Source organism: Phascolarctos cinereus, unplaced genomic scaffold (assembly GCF_003287225.1).
Source record: "Phascolarctos cinereus isolate Bilbo 61053 unplaced genomic scaffold, phaCin_HiC Scaffold_5;HRSCAF=322, whole genome shotgun sequence".
NCBI classification, from domain to species: Eukaryota; Metazoa; Chordata; class Mammalia; order Diprotodontia; family Phascolarctidae; genus Phascolarctos; species Phascolarctos cinereus.
This window is the reverse complement of record NW_027555958.1, coordinates 182,062,753-182,090,321: the sequence shown is the minus strand read 5'-3', so window position 1 is coordinate 182,090,321 and position 27,569 is coordinate 182,062,753. Positions and strand designations below refer to the sequence as shown.

The 27,569-nt window shown below is 40.1% G+C and overlaps 1 protein-coding gene across 1 annotated transcript; it reads left to right on the top strand.

Moving 5' to 3' along the window:
• Nucleotides 1-27,569, top strand: MRAP2 (melanocortin 2 receptor accessory protein 2). Its single transcript, XM_020969924.2, has 3 exons — nt 1-128; nt 13,566-13,665; nt 27,082-27,569. Exons 1-3 carry the CDS (start codon nt 2-4, stop codon nt 27,476-27,478), a joined length of 624 nt encoding a protein of 207 aa, XP_020825583.1. The 5' UTR covers nt 1; the 3' UTR covers nt 27,479-27,569.

Sequence of the window (27,569 nt, the reverse complement as noted above, 5' to 3'; positions counted from 1 at the left end):
GATGTCTGCACAGAGGTTAATTTCCAACAGAACATCCCAGCCATCTTCATCCAGTTCTGATTATACTTGGGAATACGAATATTATGAAATTGGACCAGTTTCATTTGAAGGCCTGAAAGCCCATAAATGTAAGTCTTGCTTGAGGTCTCTACATTGTAAATTCCATCAACGCATTTTTCATGCCTTTTCTTCCTCTTCCCCACTCTATGAAATAGCTTATGTTCTTTTCTATTTGTTATGACTGCTTTTTTCATTTCTAATTTGGGGGGATGTGTTTTCTTTCTCCATTTTTGATTGAATGTTACTAGTATTTGGAAATCTATTAAAGTGTAAATAATTGCAAGGGTGTATTTAATTGGTTTTGTTGTTGTTTAAAGTTAAATGCATGAACAATTCTTTAAATGAAATAGCTCAATAATGAATTCTCTCATATAATGCGTTTTCTCTTTCCTTCATCTCCAACCCCTAAACAAATTTTTTTTAAAAAACTGACTAAGAAATAAAACCCTAAACCTGTAATTTGGCCCTTTAAAAATATTTTTGCAATAAGATACAAAACACTGTGTTCTGGAACAGCATGGGAACCCTACTATACTCTGAGCAATGGAGGTGTCAAGCCAGTCCAAGCTTTTTTGTAAGCATTCTGTAGTGCGTAGGCTTCTTGGGGGAAGGGATTTTTTTTGGTCTTTACATCTTGAGAGTCTAGAACATTAGAGACACTTAATAAGCATTTATTGGTTGAATGATCTTTTAAATGGGGAACTTACTAATGGCAATTCATATTTGTATGGTGCTTTAAGGTTTGCAAAATCCTTTCTCCACAACAAGCCTGTGAGATCTGTTGGCAGTGCAAAGATTTTTTATCTCCGTTTTACAGATGAAGAAACTGAAGTTCAGAAAGCTTGAATGACTAGCTCATGACCACACAACTATTAAACATTGGAGACAGGAGGATAGGAACTCAGGTCTAGCGCTGCCACCATGCATGTAAAACCTGTTGAAGTAATGCTATCCCCTAAAATATAGGAGATTTAGAACTGGAAAGGCATCAGGGGCCATCTATTGCAACACTATCTTTTTGTTTGTTTTTTTGTGAGACAACTGGGGTTAAGTGACATACCTAGGGTCACACAGCTAGCTAGTGTCAAATGTCTGAGGTCAGTCATATTTGAACTCAGGTCCTTCTGACTCCAGGACCACTGCTCTATCCACTGCACCACCTAGCTGCCCTAAGACCACCATTTTTTGATGAAGAAAATGAGGCCTAAAGTCACAGAGACAGTGTCAGTGATGACATCTGAACCAAGGCCTCTGACTAGAACCATTGTTCTTTCCACTGTACTGATATCCTAGGGCATAAAAGGAAGACATACCCGTGGGACAGAGAGCAAAAGTAGTCTTTTAGTGCTTCTTGTCAAACCTTAAGCCAAGAGCAAAACCTTGTATTTGGCAGCTTGCCTGATTCAGATCTTTTTGTCAGCTGACAGCCAGCCCACAACTATGTGAAGGCTGGGCAGCAAAATCCACACAGAAAATGACTCTAGCTCCATGGTTTGAAGGGATTTTTGCTTCTTGTGTATAATGCATGACCTTTCTATAATACCACCTCTCAGCCCAGGTGTCTGGTTCTGCTTGCAGAGAGAAGAGCCTGGGAGTGAGGGAGTGAGTGAGGAGTGAGCGTGTGTGTAAGAGATAGTTAGAATGGCTAGCTGAGATTTCTTTCTCTGTGCTACAACCAAGAACTGAGATATTGGTACAATTAATGATCCAACACACAGCATGGAAATGCCATCCAATGAAAACACAACCACTCCACCGTCTGTTCCTAAATGAGCCCTGGCTGCCAAGAGGAAACATTATCCTTGTTTCATTAAGCAAAATTGTGGCAGCAGAGGAGGAGCCCCAACCTACAGCTTTTGCCCCCAGGCTGCAGAGAGAAATAATTACCATCTCATGCCCTTCCTGGTTTCTTCAATGAGAACTACTCAGATATTTGAGGTAATGCTTGCAACTGGCTGCAGCTGAAATTCACATTCATACTGTGCTATAAAGGTTTACAAAGTCATTCCCCAAGAGCACTCCTGTGGGACAGATAGACACCATCATAGTCCGCCTGGCTCACACAGCCCCTGGAGATGTGGGTAATGGCATATCCTGGGAAATGTGAAGGAAATGCAAAGGGCAGATGGAAAGACAGAAATACTGTCCTTCAGTAATTCCTAAAGTTATCTTCCTGACCCAGTGGAGCTATTTAACAGCTAATGCTTGGGTTGTGACTACTTAGGGGGCAGATTTCTGATTTGAATTTCCTAAGTGCAGACTATTTCCTCAATAACAAAGCATTCATCCCTAAAGCTAGTGGTACTGCTGGCAAAATAAGGCAGTGTGGGATGGTGGAAGTGGGGCTTGCATTGAAATGCTTTCTTCACCACTAATTATCTTGGGTAAGTCACAATTAACCAAAGGAAATGACAACAATTTAAAAAAAAACTTTTAAAGAAAGACCTCAGAACCCTAACTAAAGCAGTGAGTAATAGTGACTTCAAAAAACTGGTCCTCATTTTTCTCATTTGTACATTAGGGCAATTATCCTAGGTAACCTCAAAGGTTGTTTGCATCTCTGAATCTATAATTATGCATACCTCACCGGCTCTAAAATGAAGAATTCAGAATTCTCTATTTGACTAAGAAGAGATACAAGGATAAAACCTAAGCCAGCTGTTTTTGACAGTCATTATACACACATATGTATATATGTATATGTACATATGTGTTTATATACATATACACATATATATGTGTAGATATAGGTGTGTGTATATATGTATATCTCTATCATCTCTCTCTCTCTCTCTCTCTCTTCTATCTATCTGTCTGTCTCAGAGAGGACTCTGGTGAGCTGCTTACCCACCTTTGGTGTCTACTAGTCACCCAACTCTCACCAGTGGCTCCAAGAAACTGTGGCCACACCCCAGTAAACTGTCTCTGCAGACAGGCTAAACCAAGTTGAGACTAACCAACAAGCCTTAAGCCTTGGTGAATTAGGGTTATATCTACCCCAAGTATATGAAGACTTCTGGCAGAATGGGTGGATGACAACAATTTTATTCCAACAGCCATGCAAGTGGCTGAACTGAGCTCTGGGAAGTGCTTGGAGCTTGGTAAGACATCGGAGAAGCCAAAGTCATGTACTGCATCCTGGTCTATCACCAGTCATCCTGACTTTTGTCTTGCCACTGGACTTCTATGACTCTGGAAGAGGGAGTGAAGTTGATGACTTTGCATAATTCCGCCTCACTTAAATCCAACTCACGTGCAAGTCAAGACAGCATTGTTAGGATGTACCTTGTTGCATCAGAATTGAAAGACCTGAGAGTCCAAATCCTGGTTCTGAACACATATTGACCATGTGCCCAGGGAAAGTCACTTCATCTCTAATAGTTCCCAGCCAACTTTCTAAGACTATAAGCTTTAAAGGAATTTCTTATCTGTACTCGTTAAAGGAGTTTCCTCAATGGGAAACTCCCTGCACTAATGAAATCTTCCTTTCAAAAAAATAGGGAGATGAAAAAGAGATGGTCACTGCTCTTAAGGAACTTCCAGGCTAATTGGGGGGGGGGAAGGATATAGCATGATCACAGGTATGAAAGTATAAGTTAAAATGTGAATTTAAAATGTAAATTTAGAGGAAAAAGATCACTTTCAGTAAGAGTATGTGTGCGTGTGGGGTAGGGGTGGGGTATCATAGAAGGCTTCATGGAAGAGATGACACCTGAGCTGGGTTTTGAAGGAAGAGAAGGGTTTCAATAGCCAGAGATGAGGAGGGAGTGAGATGAGACCAGGGGGTTAGAGTTAGGTTGGAATGTGCAAGATTGTCAAGGAAAGGAATGCAAAATAATTCTATAAAGGCAATTTGGAGCTAGATAGTGGAGGGGCTTGAGTATTTTATCCTGTGGGCAATGAGGAGCTGTAAAGGGCTTCTGTTTTTTTATTTTGCTTTTAGGCAATTGGGGTTAAGTGGCTTGCCCAGGGTCACACAGCCAGTAAGTGCCTGAGGCCACATTTGAACTCAGGTCCTCCTGACTGCAGGACCAGCACTCTATCCACTGTGCCACCTAGCTGCCCCTGTAAAGGGCTTCTGAGTGAGAGAGTACCATGATCTGATCTGTGCACAGGAATACTGATTTTGGCAGCTATGTGAAGGATGAATTAGACAGGGAAGAGTCTCTGAGTAGGGAGACCAACTAGAAGACTGTTCCAATGGTCTAGATGAGAGGTGACTAATTTTGAACTAGGGTTTTGGTAGTATAAACAGAGAGAAGGGAACAGAACTGATTGTCCTTGGGAATTGATTGTATGTGGGTGATGGAGAGAGGTAAGAATCAAAAAAAGGTTTTAAAGTTTGATTCTCATCTCTATCTTGTATGTAGATTACTCCATGTCCAGGCTAAATGTTTATGCCCTTTCCAGTTGCCTGCTAGAAATGTATACCTGAATATTTGGAAAGCACCTCAAACTCCATGTCCCAAACTGAACCCACCATCTTAACACCTAAACCTGTCCCAGCTTCCAAACTTCCCTATTTCTTTGGATACCACCACTATTTTCTTAGCCACTCAAGCTTATAACTTGGTCCAGGAAAAGTGTTGGTCTTATGATCCTTTCCCTTGTTTTGAAAATTTTTTAAAAAAATGTAAAAACCAAAGGTAAAGCTTATGATTAAATTCTGGGTCTGGTCTGGGGCTTATGAGAGGAAGGAGGGGAATCCAAAGGAATACTAAAATCCAGTAGAGGAGAAATTAATAAGTAATAAAGAGAGAAGAAAACCCAGAACGAGTGGGCCTTTGAAACTGTGGAGCTGTCATTTTTTCATTTATGTCTCTTTTCATTGCCCTCAGTTGAAGGTTAGAGTCGAGGAAAATGATTTTCTCATGATCCATTCTTCTTGGAATTCTTCAGGGCCATTCTTCCCATTCTCCCCAGTTATGCCTAAATATTTCATTTTTAAAGCTGATTAGAAGGTGAACCGATTTGGATCTCATATCAGCAACATTGTGAGTCCTTTATTTGCTTCCTTAGAATCAAAATACGTAAATTGTTAGAGCTGGAAAAAGCCTTGGGGATTCTTTAGTCCAATTCCCTTATGATCCTTGACCTTTCTGGCTTCACCTGAGTTCCATGGCGTAGGACATTATATAATGATTTCACATGAGACATTATAGTCAGCCAATCATCAAGCCTTTTTAAAGCGCCAATTATGTCCCAGACACAGAGCAGAAAGCTTATTTAACTAGGAGTCAGGAGGCTTGTTTTCTATCCCCAGGTCTGCCACCGACTATCTGTGTGACCTTGAAAAAGTCATTTGACCTCGCTAGGCTATAGTTTATTTATAAAAGGAAGGGGTTTTACTAAATGATCTCTAATGTCTCTCCTGGTTCCCACATTCTGCGGAGAGGAATTGTTAATTGGGAGTCCAGTGGCCTTGGCTTTTGCTTCTTCTTGTAGTATCTGTGCCTGTGATTCATTTTATGAGTGAGAATGCCATGTGGTATGGCTATCCTGTGGGTGATAAACTCTCTTGTTTGGCTTTACAAACCCTTTACAATCTTTCTGTAGCATACTTTTCCGGGCTTGTTACACATCACTATCTATCCTTTATACACTCTGGTTTTCTTGTTGTTTCCCCCCACAGCACTCCCATCTTCCATCTTTGCATAGTTGTTTCCCTGAGCCTGGAGTACACTCCCTCCTTACCTCTACCTCTTAATCTCCTTTTTTGTAGTTGTTGCTGCTCAGTCATTTCAGACTCTTCATGACCCCATTGGAGTTTTCTTTTTCCTTTTTTTTTTTTTTAGGCAATTGGGGTTAAGTGACTTGCCCAGGGTCACACAGCTAAGCGTCAAGTGTTTGGTTTGAGGCCGAATTTGAACTCAGGTCCTCCTGACTTCAGGGCTAGTGCTCTATCCACTGCACCACCTAGCTGCCCCCTGACCCCATTTGGAGTTTTCTTGGCAAAGCTACTGAAGTGGTCTGCCATTTTCTTCTCCAGCTTATTTTATAGATGAGGAAACTCAGGTGCGTCTGATAAAATGTTTTATCTGATAAAAACAGATATAAAGAAAGCAACTGAACAATTGTGAAATGATGTAGGAACATTAAGCAAACAGGGTCAACTGACTCGCCCAGGGCCTTACAGCTATTAAGTGTTGGAGGCCAGATTTGGACTCAGGAAGCTAAGTCTTCTTGAATCCAAGCCCACCATTCTCTACACTGCCCTCTTAAGCTCCTTACCTCCCTTCAAAGCTCACATCCAATGCCACCTACTACATAAGGATTTTCCTGATCTCTCCAAAGGCTAGTGATTCCCTGAAGTTACTTCTTATACAGGTTTGTATTTGCTTATAAGTGTGTATGTTGTCTCTCAAATAGCTGTATGTCCCTTGAGGGTGGAACAACTTCTTTAGTACCTTTGTATTCCTGTTATCTAAAAGTGTCTAGCAATCAGTAGATGCTTAATAAATGCTTGTTGGTTTATTTGACTGGTTTTCATGAGCTTCATAGGAGCTGAAAGATGGTAAATGGTGAACTAAGGCTTTGGGATGGAAGAGAGGACCAAAAGGGAATAAATACAGATATTTTGTGGCCACAGATTTTTTATTTTTTCATTTTATATTTTTGAGGACAAAGTCAAGAAAGAGAATGGAAGGACTTAGTGACAGTGCAGGTAAGGACAAATTGGTTGCTTTGGTGGTAGAGGAGGCTCGGCCTGTGTTTTCAGTTGTATAGGAAATGCCTGATTAACTAACACCGTCTATCAGTGCTTAGTAGTAGCTTCTCTGCAACTCGTAGGCTTAGAGTTTCATAGTGTATCAAGAGGTTAAGTGACTTGTCCAAGGTCACAGAGCTGGAGTATGTTGAAAGTAGGGCTTGAACCAAGTCTTCCTGACTGTGAAGTCAGCTGTTTCCCTCTATGCCACACTGCCTCTGCTATATTAAATAATGATGGCAAACAGAAAAATTGAAATTGACTGCCAATGAAGTAATATCGTTGCATAACATTGAATCTCAAACATGAATCTCAAATCTTGAGATTTCCCCAGAGCACTTGTAGTATATCTCTGTGCAACACTCTGTTGCAATTATCAGCTCATTGTAAGCCTAGGGAGCAATATAATGATCACTCAGGTCCACATGGTCTGTCTTTTGTCACTTTAGGGAGTTTATAGTAAATGGAGAGTTAGGAATACCCAGGCACCATTCCTGGGAGGGTGATTATTCTAAGATTTCCCATTACTCTAAGGGCATATTTTCTTAGACACAACACCTGTGTATTGGAGTAGGAACATAAACTAGGGTGAACTAGGGTACCCAGGAAACAGTTGTGCTTAGCACTCTATGCCACTGGGCACAGAGCATAATCCAAAACTCCTCTTCTCTCCTCCAACAAAAAATCCTATGGTAACCGTGGATTGGCAGGGATAAGGCCCATCCCTTACTATGACCAGGGTAAAGAGCTCTGATAAAAACAGATATAAAGAAAGCATCTGAATAGTTGTGAAATAGTGCAGGAGCTTTAAGCGACGTACTGCAGACTTAAGTCTAGTTCTGACGTATCATTTCAGAATGTTCTTCATGATCTAGTTAATTAACACTTTTCCCTCAATACCCACTGGGTACAGAGCCCTCATTTGTCTATGTGACATTTCTTTGCCATCTGTGTTCCCTTTAATGACTGCTCATTTGTCTTCCCTAAGAAAACCTTATTTCCTTCTGCCCTGCTAAACCTCTCAGGGCTTTTAAAATTGTGGGTGGAGGCCCCATATGGGGTTGCAACACACAGTTCAATAAGTGCTAAAGGGATGGCAAGTGGAAAAAGTTTAAGAAGCCTTGCAATATGTCATAGAATTTGAGGGATGAATTTTGTTGTTCAGTCTTTTTTTCAGTCACGTCTAACTCTTTGTCACCCCCTTTGTGGTGTTTTTTTTAAATTTTTTTGGCAAAGATACTGGAGTGGTTTGCCATTTTCTTCTCCAGCTCATTTTATAGATGAGGAAACTGAGGCAAACAAGGTTAAGTGATTTGCCCAGGGTCACAATAGCTAATAAGTAAGTGGGGCTAGATTTGAACTCAGGAAGACGGGCCTTCCTTACTCCAGCCCCGGTTCTCTACCCACTGAGCCACCCAGCTGCTGACTTTTAAAGATCGCCTAATATGACCTCCCCCCGCCCCATTATTTTGTGGTTGGTGTACTGAGGGCCATAGAAGTGAAATGATTGGCCCAGATAACCAAGGCAGCCAGTGGGAGAGTTAAGATGCATATTCAGCTCTCTTTCGGTCCAAAGTTCTTTTCACTATGCTATTTTGCCTTCAAATCCTTGTAGCACCCCCCCTCTCCTCTTTTGGACCTGATAAAAGCTACCTTAGGTTTGAGGTAATCTGTGGATTGGGTTAGCATCCTCTCCAACATATAGTTCTTCCAACCAGTTCTTCCATAGTTCTTCCAAGAGTTTCCAACCTCCCCATCTAATATACTTACTTATACCAGCCAACAAGAGGATGCATTTATTCAAAGCCCAACACATTTAATCACAGTATGGCAAATAAAGGGCAAAGAAATTTTCCCCCCTCCCCACTCTTCTCCCACCATGCACTCAGGAAACATTCTCACCCAAGTTGCTCCACCAACAGTGGGGGAAGGCACACATGAAGAGAATATGTATGGCCAGGGAACATACATGAAGCATACACACAGGAAACATGCGACCAAGGGATATGCATAAAGAACCTGTCAAGAACACATATGAGCAGGACACATGCATGAGGAGCACATATATTGAGAAGTCTGTGTCCAGGGCACATATGTGAAAAATATAGAACAAATATATTGAAAAGTCTGTGGCTGAGGCACATTAGTGGCTAAGACAGTTCCTCCTCTAAGAGTAAAGAGCTGACTACATACTCTGATGATGTCTTTATAATGCTTTACAGATTTTTGAGCAGGGAGTGACATAGCCAGAATTGGCATCTGGGAAAATTGTTTTGGCAGTTTCACAAAAGATAAAAGAGATCACTTGGATTACATGAAATAGAAAAGCTTTGGCCCAAACCAAGTCAACCCAAGTAGGATAAGAACTCTGGCACAGCTGTCAATGGGGGAGGGGGAGAATCTTGGCATTAAATCCCTCTCATAAGTGTCTGATAGGGATAGGGATAGGATTTGTGATTTCATTGGTGTGGGGAGATCCTAGTAGGGACTCCCTCTGCCCATGTAGATTGGCATTTACTCTGAAGCTTATGGTCTTAAGAGGCTGCCCTGAGCACAGTTAGATTCAGAACTTGAACTCAGGTCTTCCTAGCTTCAAGGCTATCTCCTATTAACTATCCCACCTTTTTTTGCCAAATATCCAAAATATTTAGAAAAATAAAACAAATATTTAAGATGAATAGTTATTCCCCAATGGTTGAGTAGTCAAAGGATATGAACAAATAATTCTTAAAAGATGAATTATTAATTACATGATTATTAATTATAATATTGACAACCATATGAAAGATTGATTCAAGTGACTAGAAATAAAAGAAATCAAGATCAAAATAAATCTGAATCTTTACTTCATACCCCACAAATTGGGAACAATAAGAGAAGATGAAGATAGCCATATTTGGAGATGTAAATGGAAAGCCAAGCATACTAACAATACTGCCGGTGAAACTGTGAATTGGGCCTACCATTCTGGATAACAATTTGGAATTATGCTAAGGAAATGACAACAATTTCCATATTCTTTCACCCAACTATCTCACGACTGGGCATATGCTCCAAAGAGGTCAAAGACAGAAAGAAATGTTCCATATATGCCCAAATATTTACAGTGCCTTTTTTTGTAGTGGTAATTAAATGGAAACAAAGTAGATGTCCATCAGTTGGGAATGAATACACAAATTGTGGTATTTAATGTAATGAAATATTACCATGCTCTAGGAAATGATGCATATGAAGAATATAGAAAAGCATGGAAACGTTTATATCAACTCATATAAAATGCAGTAAGTAGAACCAAGAAAACAACATACATAATGACTACAACAATGGAAATGGAAAATGAAAATTAAGACAAAACAACAAAAAAATGGAACAAAAGAAAATAAAACAAAATGCTGTGTAATTGTTAAGATGAGGCCTGACTGAGGAGGGCAGCTAGGTGACATAGTGGATAGAATGGTGACTCTGAGGTCAGGAGGACCTGAGTTAACGTCCAGCCTCAGACACTTACTAGCTATGTGACCCTGGACAAATCACTTACCCTCTTTGCCTCGGTGCCTCATCTGTAAAATGAGCCAGAGAAGGAAATGGCAAACCACTCTGGTATCTTTGCCAAGAAAATCCCAAATGACGGAGTCACGGAGAGTTGCACACAACTGAAATGATTCAAAACAACAAATGACTGAAGAAGAGATAAGAAAATGAACTTCTCATCTTTCTTTCCAGAGTTATGAGACTATGGATGTAGAACAATGAATGTACTATCAAACTCAATTGATATGTTGGTTAGTTTCACTTAATTGCTTAAAAAAAACTTTTAAAAAATTCTTTGTTACAAGAGATGGTTCTCTAGGGAGGAGAAGAATACATTTGGAAGTGAAGCTAATGTTAAAAAAAATATATTCCTCCCCTCCTCGAAAAAAACAGCAAAAGGTTATTCAGCCCTGAAGGTGGTGGTCATAAAGTTCCAGAGAAAGGGACAGATGTAAGATATGCTATGGAGATAGAACTCAGTACTTAGCTACTAATTGGCTGTAGGAGAGGGACAGCTCCCATTTTAAAGAAATTCTTCCTTCTATTGAACTGAACCTGTAATTTCCACTTATTGGTCCTTGCTCTGCCATACAGGGCAGAATAGAACAAATGTAATCCTTCTTCCACATTAAATCTGTTTGCTCCACATCCTTTCAGGCACTCGTATGCACAGTTTTAGGAGCAATAAAACCTGGCTTATTTAGAAACCAACTAACCGGAACTCTCTGATTCACTGGATCTTTTTTCTACATTGGACTTTGGAGAGAGGTTAACCCAAACATCAAGACAAACTGATTTGAGGGATTCATTCAAATGAAACGAACAAACAAAACCAGAACTTCCTAGGGTTAGCTGTACATCTACAAGGAGAATTGATTTTCATAACTGTGTCCTAAAGCATCATAGTCATTGGAGAAGGACTTTGTCCAATATGGTAGCATTGTGTAATTGTTGAGTAACAGAGGTTGAAACAAAACAAAACAAAACAAAACAAAAAAGGATTTTGAGGGCAGCTCTCAGTGAAACAGAGCATCCTGCCATTGAACATTCCACTTAATCGATGTCTTCTTCTATTTTAACATTTGTACTTATTGATATAAGCTCTTTATAATCTAGCTCCCTCTTACCTTTCCACTCACCTTAACACTTCACTCCTCAACACATTCTCCTCTATGTGGTATTTAAGTCCTTTATAATCTGGTCTTATTACACATTACACCTCTTCACACATTCTTATGTCTAGTCCAATTGACTTTTTTACTGTTTGTCAGATACTACATTCATCTTCTGTCTTCTTGGTTTTGCAAGGGCTTCCTCCCATGTCTGGAATCTACTTTTTCCTCACTACCACCTCTTAGAATCCCTAGATAGATAGATAGATAGATAGATAGATAGATAGATAGACAGACAGACAGATAATTAGATTGATAAATAGGTAGATAGATAAATAGGTAGATAAATAGGGAGATAGACAGACAGACAGACAGGTAGGTAGGTAGGTAGGTAGGTAGGTAGAAGATACAACATTTTTTAGCACTGTGTGAGGCACAGTGTTAAGTGCTGGGGATACAAATACATGAAAACTTCTATTTTCAAGATTACATCCTAAAAAGCAAAGAGAAAACACAAAGAAGAGCTGGGAAAGAGGGGTAGGAAGGTACCTGTTGAGGGCAAAAGGTCAAGGCTATAGGTAAGGAGGTACATCAAACAACTCCAGAGAGTTGAGTTGGGCTCAGAATGAAGAGAAAGACAACTACAGGTAGCTCCTCAGAGGTTCCTTAGCTGATTTTCATTTTCTCACCCTTTCATTTCAGAAGGTTTAAGGAGGAGACTAAGCTGGTAATTAGGAAAGAAGAGTCCAATGCTAAAATGAGGAGTTGAAAATTAAGTCCAGTTGCCACCTTTTTACCTCAAGGCATATTGCCAGACATGCTTTTATTTTAAAAACCAAACTTTATTTACTCATTTTATCAGAATTGCTGCCCAGCTCAAAATGTTGTTTTCTGAATTGTAGGATTCCATAGTATTGTACCGACTGTAACAGGGCATAGTATTTTGAGTTCAGAGTCTGGAGACCTGACATGAAGGGGAAACACAAAACAAAAAATAACTTCTATAACAATTAGAACTGTTCAAAAGTGGAATGTAGAAGATGGAGTATGAGGAGGTGGTGGGCTCCGTCTCTAGAGTTGGATGACCATTGCTGGGAATGTTATCAGGCTATTTTAGAAGTAGCTAGATAGTGCAGTGGAGTTCATGGTGGACCTAGAATCAGGAATACCCAAGTTCAAATATGGCCTTAGACCTTAGCTGTGTGACCCTAAGCACATCATTTAACCTCATTTTCCTCATTTGTAATCTGGGGATAATAATACCTCCCAGGGTTGTTTTGGGGATAAAATGAGATAATATTTATCAAATGAGATAATATTTTTAAAGCATTTTGCAAACCTTATATGTTTTGCAAACATATAAATGTCAACTATTATTGTGTTATCTAAGCCAACCCAATGCATATGAGTTGGATTAGATGACTCCTAAGATCTCTTCTGTCTCTCAAATTCTGTGATTCTGTTGTTCCTAAGGCTGTCATTTGATGACAGCAGATAAGTGTCAAATATAATTATAACTTGGGTTTCAAGAGTCTGTGACCTCCAAGAATATCATAGTAAGTCAGGGATGAGGTTGGAAATAAAATAGTTATTGATTCCTTATTAGGCAAGTATGCCATGCTACTGGTAAATCATGAAAATAGGTATTAAGGGCTAAGGCCAAAGACATTTAATGGTGGTTACTGAGGATTTAATGGCCTCATATGCAGCCAGCTCGTACAAGCAACACATTTAATTCCAAGGAAATGACCTGTGGGAAGGCGAAGAGTTTGGGTAATGTTTTTTTAAAATTTCATTAAAAGTTTTCACTTTCCATGCTTTGGGCATAGCCAGATGATACTTGGATCGGTCCATCAAAGCACCTTTAATAGTTGAGCTTAGGTTTGCAGAACATTTTGCTAAAGTTATCTCATTGTGTTTTCACAATAACCCTTGGGAGGAAGGCAGGTTAAGCTATTTTTTTATTCCCATATCACACATGAGGAAATTGAAACTCAGAGAGTTTGAGAGACTTATCCTGAGTTACACAGTTAGTCAGTGGCAGAGTCAGGATCAGAATCAAGGTGTTCCTAGGCTTTTTCTGTTGCCTTTAATGATACTTTCCTCCATTAAAAAGATGAGGTAAAATATTAATTCATTTATTAACTGTTTTGCAGATTCCATTGTCATTGGATTTTGGGTTGGCCTTGCTGTCTTTGTGATTTTCATGTTTTTCGTACTGACCTTGCTGACCAAAACAGGAGCACCGCACCAAGAGTGAGTTGAATATTACCATATGGAATAAATCACATGCCACAGGCTGCAATCTGCCTTATTGGAGGGGGTTCCCACATAAGGAGTTGCCTATGAAATCCTTTCTTCAAAAATCTTTAATAATGCCTCTTTTGTTGTATTTGTATCCCTAGCACTTAGCACAGTGACTGGTACATAATAAACGCTTACTTATGAACTCTTATCAACTCAACTTATGAACTTACCAACTTTTATCAAACTCTTATCAAATTTCTGTTTAGTTTCTTTTTTCCTGGTATCTAAAGTCTTTAATGTGCAGCTAGGTGGCACAGAGGCCTCAGACACTTACTAGCTGTATAACCTTGGGCAAGTCGCTTAACCCTTTACTTTAGTTTCCTCATCTGTAAAATGGGCTAGAGAAGGAAATGGCAAACCACTCCAGTATCTTTGCCAAGAAGACCCCAGATGGGGGCATGAAGAGTTCAACATGACTGAAAAAAAATTAAACAACGAAAGAGTCTTTATTAATTTGGAACCATCTTGTCTTTCCAGCACTATCTCATATTATTCCCTTGTAGGTACTCTGTGCCTCAGTTGAACTACACTACACTTTGACCCCAACCACACTTCTGAACATACCCTCTACCTTCTTTTTTCTTTTTTTAAATATAAATTTATTTATTTTTAGTTTTCAACATTCACTTCCACAAGTTTTTGAGTTCTAAATTTCTCACCCCTCCCCCCACCCCAAGATGGCATGCATTCTGAATATCCCTTCCCCTAGTCTGTCCTCTCTTCTATCTCTCTCCGCCCTTCTCTTATCCCCTTCCCCTTCTATTTTCCTGTAGAGCAGGATAGACTTCTGTACCCCATTTCCTGTATTTCTCATTTCCCAGTTGCATGTGAAAACTTTTTTTTAAAACTGTTTTAAAACTTTGAGTTCCAAATTTTCTCTCTTCCTCCCTCCCCACCCACCCTCACTGAAAAGGCAAGCAACTCAATATAGGTTGTACATGTGCAGTTATGCAAAACACTTCCATAGTAGACATGTTGTGAAAAACTAACTCTATTTCCCTTAATCCTATCCTGCCCTCCCATTTATTCTATTCTTTCTTTTGACCCTGTCCCTCCTCAGAAGTATTTGCTTCTGATTACTCTCTTTCCCAATCTGCCCTCCTCTCTATCATCCCCCTGCTCTCTTGTCCCCTTCTCCCCCTATTTTCCTGTAGGGTAAGACAGATTTCCATACCCAATTGAATGTGTATGTTATTTCCTCCTTAAGCAAAATCCTATGAGAATAAGATTCCCTCATTCCCTCTCACCTTCCCCTGTTTCCCCTCCACTGTGAGAGACTTTTCTGTTTTTTTTGTGAGATAATTTACCCCATTCTACCTCTCCCTTTCTTCTCCGAGTATCATCCTCTCTCATCCCTTAATTTTATTCTCCAGATATGACCCCTTAATCTTCAACTCACCCTGTGCCCTCTATCTATCTATCTATCTATCTATCTACATATACATGCATATAATTTTTTTCCTTCAACTACTCTAATATTGACAAAGTTCTCATGAGTTACAAATATCATCTTTCCATGCAGGAATGTAAACAGTTCAATCTTAATAAGTCTCTTATGATTTCTCTTTCCTGTTTACCTCTTCATGTTCCACTTGAGTCCTGTATTTGAAAGTCAAATTTTCTATTTAGCTCTGGTCTTTTCATCAGGAATGCTTGAAAGTCCTCTATTTCACTGAATGACCTTTTTCCCCTGAAGGATTATACTCAGTTTTGCTGGTAGGTGATTCTTGGTTGTAATCCTATCTCCTTTGCCCTCCGGAATATTATATTCCATGCCCTGCGGTCCTTTAATGTAGAAGCTGCTAAATCTTGTGTTATCCTGATTGTGTTTCCACAGTACTTGAATTGTTTCCTTCTGGCAGCTTGTAATATTTTCTCCTTGACCTGGGAACTCTGGAATTTGGCTACAATATTCCTAGGAGTTTTCCTTTGGGATCTCTTTCAGGAGGAGATCTGTGGATTCTTTCAATTTCTATTTTGCCCTCTGGTTCTATATATCAGGGCAGTTTTCCTTGATAATTTCTTGAAAGATGATGTCTAGGCTCTTTTTTTGATCATGGCTTTCAGATAGTCCAATAATTTTTAAATTCTCTCTCCTGGATCTTTTCCAGGTCAGTTGTTTTTCCAATGAGATATTTCACATTGTTTTCTAATTTTTCATTCTTTTGGATTTGTTTTACAGTGTCTTGATTTCTCATAAAGTCACTGTCTTCCAATTGCTCTATTCTAATTTTTAAGGAAGTATTTTCTTCAGTAATCTTTTGGACTTCCTTTTCCATTTGGCCAATTTTTCTTTTTAGGGCATTTTTCTCCTCATTGGCTTTTTGGACCTCTTTTGCCATTTGGGTTAGGCTTTTTTAAGGTGTTATTTTCTTCAGTATTTTTTGGTTTGGCTCTTTAGCAAGCTGTTGACTTGTTTTTCATGATTTTCTTGCATCACTCTCATTTCTCTTCCCAGTTTTTCCTCTACTTCCCTTACTTGCTTCTCAAAATCCCTTTTGAGCTCTTCCAAGGCCTGGGACTGATTCATATTTTTCTTGGAGGCTTTGGATGTAGGAGCTTTGATTTTGTTGTCTTCTTCTGGTTGTATATTTTGATCTTCTTTTTCACCAAAGTAAGATAATATAGTCTGACTCTTTTTGCACTGCTTGCTCATGATCCCAGCCAATTACTTGAGTTTTAAACTCTTTGTTAAGGTAAGAGTCTTCTTCCAATGTGGAGAGTGTACTGTCCCAAGCTTCAGGGGTTTGTGTAGCTGTTTTCAGAGATACTTGTAAGGACCTGTAAATTTTCAGTTCTTCCAAGGTGGTATGATAAGGGTTGAGGTGTTTACTCCTTTCCTGGCCTGTGACGACAAGTATTCCTTTCTGTCCTGTAACTGTGAGGAGGGGTTCCTCTCTACAGCCACTACAAGCTCCACCACGCCAGCGTTCCTCCTCACCCCAGTACTGCCACCCAGAACTGTGACCCAGATCCACACATGGGCAAAGCAAGAGATTCCTGCCTCAGCACTGGCAAAGAGATCCCTGCAATCCCTCTCTGATCAGCCACTGGATTCCCCCTCAGTCTGTGGGCCAGAAGCTCGAGAAGCAGTTGCCCCCCCAGGTCCACGCTCTTGGGGAATGGAGCTGAAACCCTGCCTTCCTCTCTGAGCACCTTCAGAAACAGACTTTTCCCACTGACCTTCTAAGTTGTCTTTGGCATTTGTGGATTGAGGAGTCTGGAAACCTCCACAGCTGCCCACAATTCAGTCCTCTGAGGCCTGCTCCAGGTTTGTTGTGGCCTGCGCGCCCACGCTGCGCTCCCACCCCGGTGTGATACACCTTTCTGATTAATCATCCAGGTTGTCTTGGGCTGGAAATTTGTTTCACTCTGTCTTTTTGTGGGTTCTGCTGCTTCAGAATTTGTTTAGAGCCATTTTTTATGAGTATCTGGAGGGGTTTTGGGGAGAGCTCAAGCAAGTCACTGCTTTCACTCCGCCATCTTGGCTCCGCCCTACCCTTTACTTTCAGAAGTATCTCCGTACATTGCCCCTAGGCCTGGAATGCCCTCCTTCTCCTTTTTCACATGGTGAATTGTTACTGGTTCCTTAAACTCCAACTCAAATGCCACCCCCTCTGTAATGCTTTCCCCACTTCCCATGTCAATAATGACCTTCATTCTCAGACCTCGCATAGAGTCTGAGGGGCCACTAGGTGGTGCAGCAGATAGAGCACCAGGCCTGGAGTCAGGAAGACCTTGGTTCACTACATTCTGGCTGGTGACCCTGACCAAGTTGCTTCTTCCTCAGTGCCCTAGGCAGCTCTTTGAGACTATAAATTGCAGAGAAAGTGCCAAAATGGTACAGGGCATTTTCACACTGGAAATTTTTTACACAGATGAAATCACAGATCTGGGTATCTCTCCCTTCTGCTTCTCCTCTTCCCCAGTAACCCATCCAATAAAATTATTTGCTCAGATACTCAAGTAGATCAGTGATTTCATTAATGGAACATTCCCTGGAATGATTCAAATTATCACCTAACCATGCCTGCCCATGTCCTCCTATAACTGCCACAAGGGATCTATCCAAACTGCTGGAGACCTCCCTCATTATCTCCAAGGATACCAACGGAAGTTAGAGGCCTTCAACTCAGAAATTGTTCTTCCTTGCTGAATAATTAATACAGTCACATGCTGCCTGTCAGTAGGCTTATGTAAGGCCACACTTGAGTAGTATGGCCCAGGTACACAATGGAAGGGGGTCTCCAGAGTCACAGGTGTCAACTCCTCATTTTATAACTGATGAGCTTGAAGTCTTAGAGACATTAAATGACTCACCCAAGTCACCCTACTAGTTGGTGGTAAAGCTAGGATTTGGGTCCAGGTTTTCTTGGTTCTAAGTCTAAGCTTATTCCATTCCACCATGCTATAGCCTTCTAATTCTAAAGCTATTGGAGTTTCCTTTTACTGTGATGTGCAGCCAATGAAATGTCCTTCCATTCCAAGGTCAAGTGAGTTAATAGCATACCAAGCACTGGTGGGCTCTGAAAATCTTTCAGCTCATCTCCTTAATCCCCAGTACTGGCAATTTCAGGAATGACACAATCACTGAAGACTCAATGATCCTTTGCAAGGCAGGAGAGAGAGGAAGACTGCTATTGTAAAGTTAATGTTGCCTTTCTATGAAAGCCATTAAGCAAAGGAAACTGTAGTTATGGCAGTTTTCGCCGTGGCATGGGAAAATGCTTTTCTGGGGCATTTTATGGAAGATGAAGAGCTGGCAATTTTTTTCTCCCGACTTTCATAACTAAAAATTCATTACTGCTTATCAAAGCAGTATCTCTTTTTCATCAAGAATTCTCATGATGGATTTAGAGAAAAGGACTGGAACAATTTTGTTTGTTCTTTGGACTTCATATCTGAAAAGGAAAACCAGCCTCCTCCCTATCGTGACCCTTTCATTTTACAGATGAGAAAACTTAGGCCCAGGAAGGCCAAATGATTCATCAAACATTTATCACATCCTCTCTCAGTTTTGCCTACTGGCATCTTGTCCACAATAAAATTAATATTATTTAATAGCACCTCATCTTTGATTTGGAATATTGGACTCGGCTTCTTAGGAGCACTGGTAGAAATGCAACCAAACTCTTTATCTCTCCATAAGCTGTCATTAAGCTGAACATCTCTAATGCTAACCCTCACCCCAAAATCCAAGGAGGCCCATCCCAGGAACCCAAGATGAGGAGGGAGTGCATTGCAGCTATGAGAAACAAAAGAAATGCCTGGAGTCAGGATATGGAATGTCTGGTTTAAGGAACAGCAAGAAGGCCAGTGTCAATGAATCATACAGTATAGGTGTGTGTATGTATGTGTATGTATGTATTTATGTATATGTATGTATGTGTGTATGTCTGTGTGTGTGTGTATGTGTGTGTGTGTTTGGGGGAGATTTAAGGTGTTAGGTGACTGAAAGTGTATTTGGGGTGGAGGGGGGCAGGTTATGAGGAGTTTCAAATACCAAACAGAGGATTTTATTTTTGATCTTAGAAATTATGGGGAACCAGGCAGAGTGTGCATAGAGAGCAGTGCTGGGAAAATGCTTGTTATTTCTACTATTTCCCTTCTCAAGTTCTGAAACCATATTCAAACCAACTATGCTATTTTTGCTATAAGACATCTGTCAATCTATTCCCCTACAGCTCCACTCACTCTCCTTGTGACTTTTAGGACCAAAGTGCTCTGTTGTGGCCACCATTTCCCTACAGTGGTTGTCTCCCCCAATTAGAATATAAGTTCATTGAGGGTAGGGACTATCTTTACTTTTTTATTTATATTCAGTTACTATGTGCTAGCATATAGTAAGTGCTTCAGAAATGCTTTTTCATTTATTAATTTTCATTCATTCAAAGGCTCCCACCCAAGTGCTTTGGTAAAGCAGTTATTGAAATGAACTCCCTGGTGAATAAAAATGCCCCTCAGTGGAAAGGGAACAGTTCCTTGAGAAGACTTTGCTATGCCACAGTGCACAACCACACCATTAGGTCCAATGTATAAACTAGGCAGCTAGGTGGTGCAGTAGATAAGAGTTCTGGGTTTGGAGTCAGGAAGACCTGAGTTCAAATCCAGCCTCAGACACTTACTAGCTGTGTGACCCTGGGCAAGTCACTTAATTCTGTTTGCCTCAGTTTCCTCATCTGTAAAATGAGCTGGAGAAGGAAATGGCAAACCACTTTGCCCAAGAAAACCCCAAATGGGGTCATAAAGAGTTTGATACGACTAAAACAACTGAACAACAAGGTGAGCTTGTGTGCCCACTTGTGTGCCCATTTCTGATTTAGTTCACAAGCTCTCTGTGCAAGGGCTATTTTCAACTCATTTCTTCAAACAGTGGGGCTGTCAGGTGGCACAGTGGATAGAGTACTGGGCCCAGGTTCGGGAAGACCTGAGTTCATATCCAGTCTTGACACTTACCAGCCCTGAGATCCTGTTTGCCTCAGTTTCCTATAAAATGTATAAAATGAGCTAGAGAAGGAAATGGCAAACCACTCCAGTATCTTTGCCAGAAAACCCTAAAAAAGGAGTCATTAAAAGTCAGACACAACTAAAAACAACCTAACAACAACAACTTGTAAACAATAAGTATTCATCAAAAATAATATATGTCTAGCACCATGCTTTAAACATAAGACATGGTCTTGACCTCAAGGGGATTATAACCTTGTTGAGGAGAGACTAAATATGACTAAATATTCAAAATGAGAGAATCATGTACCTGCTTGTGTTTGGTATATTATTAGCCTTTGTTAATATTTGTCATCAGTTGTCAAAATATCAGAACTTTCATGGAAAAAGTTTTGTTTTTATTTTCTACATGCTTTTGAATTTTCATGGAACCAAAGAATCTCCATAGGAAGGCAGAAGTCCCGGGAGCCAACGGTTTAGGGAGCTCAGGTTCTGTTCAGTCTCCATCCATTTTATGTTGGTTGCAAGCCCAGGAATTAATTAATGGTCAGTATGATGAGACTTTCCTCTGCCAAAATCCTCCTCTGATATCTCCATGTTGTGGAGGTAACCTTTGGGGCCTCAAAGACTATGCCAACAAATCACAAGCTCTGGTAGGACCCACTAAACAGGAAAGCCTTCATGGATGGGCCTATCAATGGATTGTCTGTCTAACATCTTACAAGCTCAAAAAGCTTGTAACAAGAAGGTTTGCCAAAAGATGATTTATTATTATTATTATTATTATTATATTATTATTATTATGGTCACACCAAATCATACATATGATATACCATTTTACAAGGATTGCACTTTGCCCTATCAGTGTAAGTACTAGCACTGATGAAATTGTGCTCCTTGAATTACTAAAACATAGGAAATATAATAATATTTGGGAGGGAGGAAAGGGACTGGTGATTTTATCAGTGAATTGAACTCCTGACATGGAAAGTCTCTTCATCAATGGGACTCAAACAACTCACCTATGACTTAGAGTTTTAAAGAGTTGCCTAGGGGAAATGAAAAATTGAATGATTTGCTCATGGTCAATCAATAATCATGTAATCAACAAGCATTTATTTACCATATGCTAGTCATTATGCTAGGCCCTGGGGAATACAAAGACAAAAACAATTTCCCTCAAGAAACCAATTTCTACTGGGTCGAATGTATACACATAAGCACATACAAAATAATGAAAGGTAATTTTTTAGGAGGTGGGGAGGTTAGGCACTAGAAGCTTGTGGGAATCAGGAAAGGCCTCATGTAGAAAGTGGTCCTTGAGCTGAGCTTTGAAGGAAATTAGAAATTCTAAGAGGAGCAGATTTCAGTAAGGGGCTTAGCAGCCTTTGTGCAGGCACAGCGTGCAAGAAGAGACTGATTATCATTTTCCAGGAACAGTACAAAGACCAGTTTGCCAGGGTTGTAGAGTGTGTGAATTAGCCATATGGTAGGTCAGCTCATTCACATGGGATTATATTTAGTTTTATTTTTTTAAATAGTATTTCATTTCCCCCCCAATTACATGCCTGTTCTTTAGTTGTAAAGCTTCTAACTAGCAAAGTTGTAACTAAAAAAACTGGAAACTATGGGAAGATTGAAAAAGGAGAGTTGACTTAATCATAATAAAAATGAGGTGGGGTTTATGGTTTGTTTTGCTTTGAGATCTGACCAGATCTCAAGATTGTTAGGTATTATGGTGCCTCATTGAAAATGAATTAAAGTATGAAGTCTAACCAGGAACAGTTTTGGCCTTGTCATTTAGACCTTAGCTGGTGGCTATATCAAGCCAATGACTTTAGTCTCTGGAAGTCTTTGTATTTTCTCTTTATTTAGAGATCTCACATTCTGAATATAATCAAGCCTAACAAAGTGGCCCTTGATACAAAATTGGATCAGATCTGGTGGTTTTGTTTTGTTTTTGAACAGGTTCACTTCTTTGGGGTTATTTGGGGAAGGCCTTTTGTCTAGAGTCCCAGTGAAGTGCCAGATATTATTTATATAATGAAAGAATTCTCCATCTCCCCCTTTTTTTAACAGAAAAAAAATCACAAATTTCATGGTTTTTTTTTCTAACTACTTTGTAACTGTATGACTTAACAGGTTGATAAAAGCAGTTATTAAAAGTTCATCTTTTTCAAAAAAAAAGAAAAAGGAGAGTTGAGTTCATAATTGCAGTAAACATAGATTTCTTATTTTTTTCTCATAAAGAAATATGTATCACTGACTATCAATAAGCTCTCCTATGAGACATTGATGGAGTGGAAAAGTCAACTGTGAAGAAGCTGAGTGTAAATAAACAGGAGTGTAAACTAGCAGGAAGCATTCAGCTGCTGACTAGAAGAGGGACTTGGCTTTAGACAAGCTTGTCTTGCAAGAGGGTTGAATTCTGGGGCTGTTTGAATCTATCGCTTGCAGCATTCTCTAAAGCTTGGCAGAGGTGCCTCGTTGTTTCTGCTGTCTCTTATGGTTTGAGAGGGAGGAATAGAAGGGGGAAATACAGATTTTGAATGATTTTACAGTCAGCTCTGTTGCAAGAGGCTCGGAGCTGATTGGACCAAGTCAAATCCCATTGGGAGAGTTGTCTGGACTTGTCAGCAATACCTGAGGAGCCAACTCAAGGAGTTTTGCTGTGAGATCTGCTTTCCTTTAAAGAGAACTGAGTGGATAAGAATTGATTAGACCAAGAAGAATCCTGATGTGTGAGGAGCTAGATGGATAGCCAATCTGAGAAGGTTGGCAGTTTCCATGACTTAAAGGCCACTGCTTGTTACTACAATAGCATAACAATTTCTCAGCACCTCCTTAAAGGTGACTGTTAGGAAAATAGGGAGTAAGGGGACAAGAGAGCAAGGGGATGATAGAGGGGAGGGCAGATGGGGGAGGGGGTAATCAGAAGCATATACTTCTAAGGAGGGACAGGGTCAAAAGGGAGAATAGAATAAACAGGAAGCAGCATAGGATTAAGGGAAATATACTTAGTTTTTCACAACATGACTACCATGGAAGTGTTTTGCATGAGTACACATGGATAACCTGTATTGAGTTGCTTGCCTTCTCAATGAGGACGGGTAGGGAAGGAGGAAGGGAGAAAATTGGGAACCCAAAGTTTTAAAAACAAATGTTAAAAATTGTTTCCACATGCAACTGGGAAATAAGATATACAGGCAATGGGGTATAGAAATTTATCCTGCCCTACAGGAAAACTGAAGGGGAAGGGGACAAGAAAAGGGGGGGAGAGATAGAAGGGAGAACAGATTAGGGGAAGAGGTATTCAGAATGCACGCCATCTTGAGGTGGGGGGAGGGATGATATGGGGAGAAAATTTGGAACTCAAAATCTTCTGGAAGTGAATGTTGAAAATTAAAAATAAATAAATTAATAAAATTTGGGGAAAAAAGGTGACTTAATTAAAAGAACTTGTCCCTGCCCCATCCACCGATAAACAGCAAAAGAGAAATGGATTTTCCTACTACAAGAGACCAGAAAAGAGCTAGCAGAGGAGTGGTTTTGTGGTGTGCAGATTATTCCTGAAAGCCTTGATATCACAGGGTTGTGAGTCGCCCCAAGCACATGGGGTTTCCCATTCATGTAGCTCTCTTCTAGGTTTCCCATGGACGTTGTGTACACTGGTAGGAGAGTGTGACCCAGATTTATAGATATCCTTATTTATGCCTTAAGTAGTCATGATATGATTGTAATAACTTTTGTTTTAACATTAAGGAAATATTTTATTTGAGTTAATGGTGTTATGGTGGCTGATTCTGTGTAGATAAGAAGCTCGCTTGTGGTAGCTCAGGAACATAGTAATAGTATATCTCTCCCCTTCTCCCCCCACTCCCAGGGTTGCCCCTAGGACCCTGAAAGACTACTGAGTAGTAGCTGATCCTTCTCTGGTAAGCCTCGACCTACAAGTGTGAGGGTAGGATGAAGTGAGCCAGCCAATCCAGAGCACAAGAGTCAGGACTACTATATTGTAATGTTGTAGAAAAGCAGGTAGGTGACACACTGGAGTTGGATAGACCTGAATTCAAATTCTACCTCAGACACTCACTAGCTATGTGGCCCTGGGCAAGTTATTTAACCGTGTTTGCCTCAGTCTCCTCATCTGTAAAAAGAGCTGGAGAAGGAATTGGTAAACCACTCCAGTATCTTTGTCAAGAAAACACCAAATGGGGTCATGAAGTCAGACATGACTGAATGACTTGCATTTGCATTTTCAGGACATTAGTAATCAATGTTTCAACCTGGTCCCAAACAGGAGAGGGAAAAAAATAGGTCCATCTTCCATACTATTGAATTGATGCTTATTTCTAAGGGACTTCGACAGAAGCATTTCATAATTCTCAGTGAAATACAGTCAGAGCTATACCTGAGAAGCAAGAACAATTGAATATCTGGTCTTTTTGCACTCATGTGACTCCATCAGCTAGACTGGAAAATGTCAGGCCAGAGGAAGATCCTTTATTGAAAGGAGTGATACAGGCTGACACAAGGCTCTAACAGTGAGGAATTATGTGGACCTAATTATTGTAAATATGCCTTCCATCAAGGCTTTCAAGGCTCACTTTTTCCTAGGTGCCATCTTATCTCATTAGCTCATGGGGAGACTAGATACTCAGTCCCTTCAAGTGACTTTTAAACCACTAGGAGAGGATATGAGTAGGAAAATTCATTTTAGCAGGGACAAAAAAACCTATTTAGGTTTGCCTGAAAGCACATAACCTATTGGCATCTCCCCTCAATGATTATCTTCATACTTTTAGAGCTGATTCACCAATGTATACTCAGTGCCCATGAAAACACTCAGTGACAGAGGTGGAGAACACTTTGATGTATGGCAAAACTAAGGCTTCTGGGAAAAAAGTGCTTATTCATACTTACCTAGCTGGTCATCATGGTGTAGTGGACCAATCTGACTCATCCTTCAAGACCGAACTCAAATGCCATCTCTTCCATGAAGCTTTCTATGATTCTCTCCCCTACTCCCAGTCAGCATCAACAATGATCTCTCTCTCTCTCTCTCTCTCTCTCACTCTCTCTCTTTGGAAATTTCACTGCACTTTGTGGCTTTCTTATGTCCTTGTCAGATTCAATTTTTCTTGCAGTTATTCACAGTCACCTTTCTATTAGTTTACATACTACTTGAGAGGAGACAGTCGTATTTCATTCATTGCTGTTGGTAACCAGCAAGTAAAGAGTTTTGCACATAGTAAGTGTTTATACAATGTGAAATTTATTGGATTTGTTCCACATCATGGCAGGTGGCATGGTTTAATGAGCAGAGAACGGCACTAGGATGCAGAGAACCTGCCAAAGTGTAACCTTGTCACTAACTAACCTGAGATTCTGAACAAGTCAATTTAATTTTTTTTAAACAAGCATTTATTATCTCTCCTCACTTCCCCCACCCCCACTGAAGATATATTTAAAACATTTTTATTTTCAGTTCCAGATTCTCTCCCTCCCTCACTCTCTTCCCTACCCACTAAGAAGGCAAGAGATACAATACAATGCATATCCCATTGAACATTAAAAAAGAAAAAAAACCCTCTTATAATAAAGAAAATAAATATTGTCCAGCAAGACAAATTCCTGCATTAGTTTCACCCCCAAAATCTATGTCTTATTTTATATTTCCAGACCATCACCTCTCTGGAAGGAGTAGTGTTTTTTACTTCAGTTCTCTGAAATTCCTTGATCAGAATTCTGATGTCTTTCAAAGTTGTTTTTCTGCATAATGAATGCTGTTGTCATTGTCTAAATTGTTTTTCTACTTCTGTTCACTTTGCATGAGTTCAAAGAGGTCTTCCTAGTTTCCTCTGAAACTATTTCATCATTTCTTATGGCATAATAATATCTCATTATATTCATAAACTATAATTTGTTCCAAGTCCTTTTAAAGAAATGAAAACCTTCTCTGCTTCAATTTCCACATATGGGAGCTAATGATATCTTTAACCTACATCACAGAGTTATTGGGAGAATCAAATGAGATAAAGATATGAAGATGCTTGAGAAAGCACAAAACATGAAGCATAAAAAGTGCAAGGTATATCAGGGCACCAGACATGTGGGGCATCTAGATGGCTCAGGGATAGAGCACTGGGCCTGGAGTCAGGAAGACGTGAGTTCAAATCTGGTCTCAGATACTCACCAGGCATGTTGCCCTGGGAAAGTCACTTAGCCTCTGTTAGTCTTAATCCACTGGAGAAGGAAATGGCAAACCACTCCAGCGTCTTTGCCAAGAAAACCCCATGGACCGTACAGGCGTGCTATGGTCACAAAGCATCCAACATGACTGAACAACACCTGATACGTAGTACATTATAGTATACTAGTTAGCCAGGTATTTGTCTTTGTATTTCTACAGTGATCCAGGAGGGCCTCCTTTTCACATAATATTACTAATAGCTAACTACATATAGCACTTACTACGTGCTGGGCATTGTGCTAAATGCTTTAAAATTATTATCTCATTTTATGCTTACAACTCTGTGAGGCAGGTTACTTTTAAGCTATTATTATCCCCATTTTACAGACTAAATTCTCCCCTGTCTTGAGAAGAGTAACTTGCATGGACTTTAGCTATCATTTCTTTTGCATTTCAACCAATCAATTAGTCAAAAAGCATTTATCAAGCACCTATTGTGAGCCACATGAGCTCTAAGGATGCAAGGAAGGTAAAAGTATGGTCCCTGCCCTCAAGGAACTCATCTTTTAATGTGGGAGACAATATAAAAAAAATCATACATTCAAGATCTATGCTGTGTAAATGAAAGTTAATCTCAAATCTCAAAATCACTGTGCTAGGCACAGAGGTTACAAATTTTGGAAATGAATGATGTATAATGTACATAATTTTCCTTTTCCTTTTAGAAATGCAGAACCTTCTGAAAAGCATTTTCCAATGAATAGCTTTGTTACAGACTTTGGAAGGCCTCGGGAGCCGGATAAGGTATTTTCTCGCCCAGCAACCGCTGAGTCCAGATTCCTATTCCACTGCTACATCAATGAAGTAGACCAGTTGGATAAGCCAAAGACAAGTCACAAAGCGACAGCAGTGGATGCTGATGAGCTCTTCCAGGAGGGATCCAGAAGCAGTGGGAGACCAGAAGAGGAGGACCTAGCCCAGATGAGCAAATTCAACATCCCCAACTTCGTGAACACTGACCCAAACTCCTCCTTCGGGGAGGATGATCTCCTGATTTCTGAGCCACCAATTGTTCTAGAAAACAAGCCAATAGCCCAGACCTCCCATGAAGTCCTAGATTAAGAAATATTCGCTAAAGGATGGAGTCTTTGGAATGTCATGGGTCCAAGTATTGCTTCACAAGGGATTTTCTTCGTGGGCAGCTTCAGATTTG

Bases quoted from the DNA above. Each gene is read 5' to 3' on its own strand.
- MRAP2 (XM_020969924.2), top strand. From the start codon at position 2: ATGTCTGCACAGAGGTTAATTTCCAACAGAACATCCCAGCCATCTTCA. The intron at 129-13,565 runs GTAAGTCTTGCT...ACTGTTTTGCAG, and splicing joins AGGCCTGAAAGCCCATAAAT to ATTCCATTGTCATTGGATTT. The intron at 13,666-27,081 runs GTGAGTTGAATA...TTTTCCTTTTAG, and splicing joins ACAGGAGCACCGCACCAAGA to AAATGCAGAACCTTCTGAAA.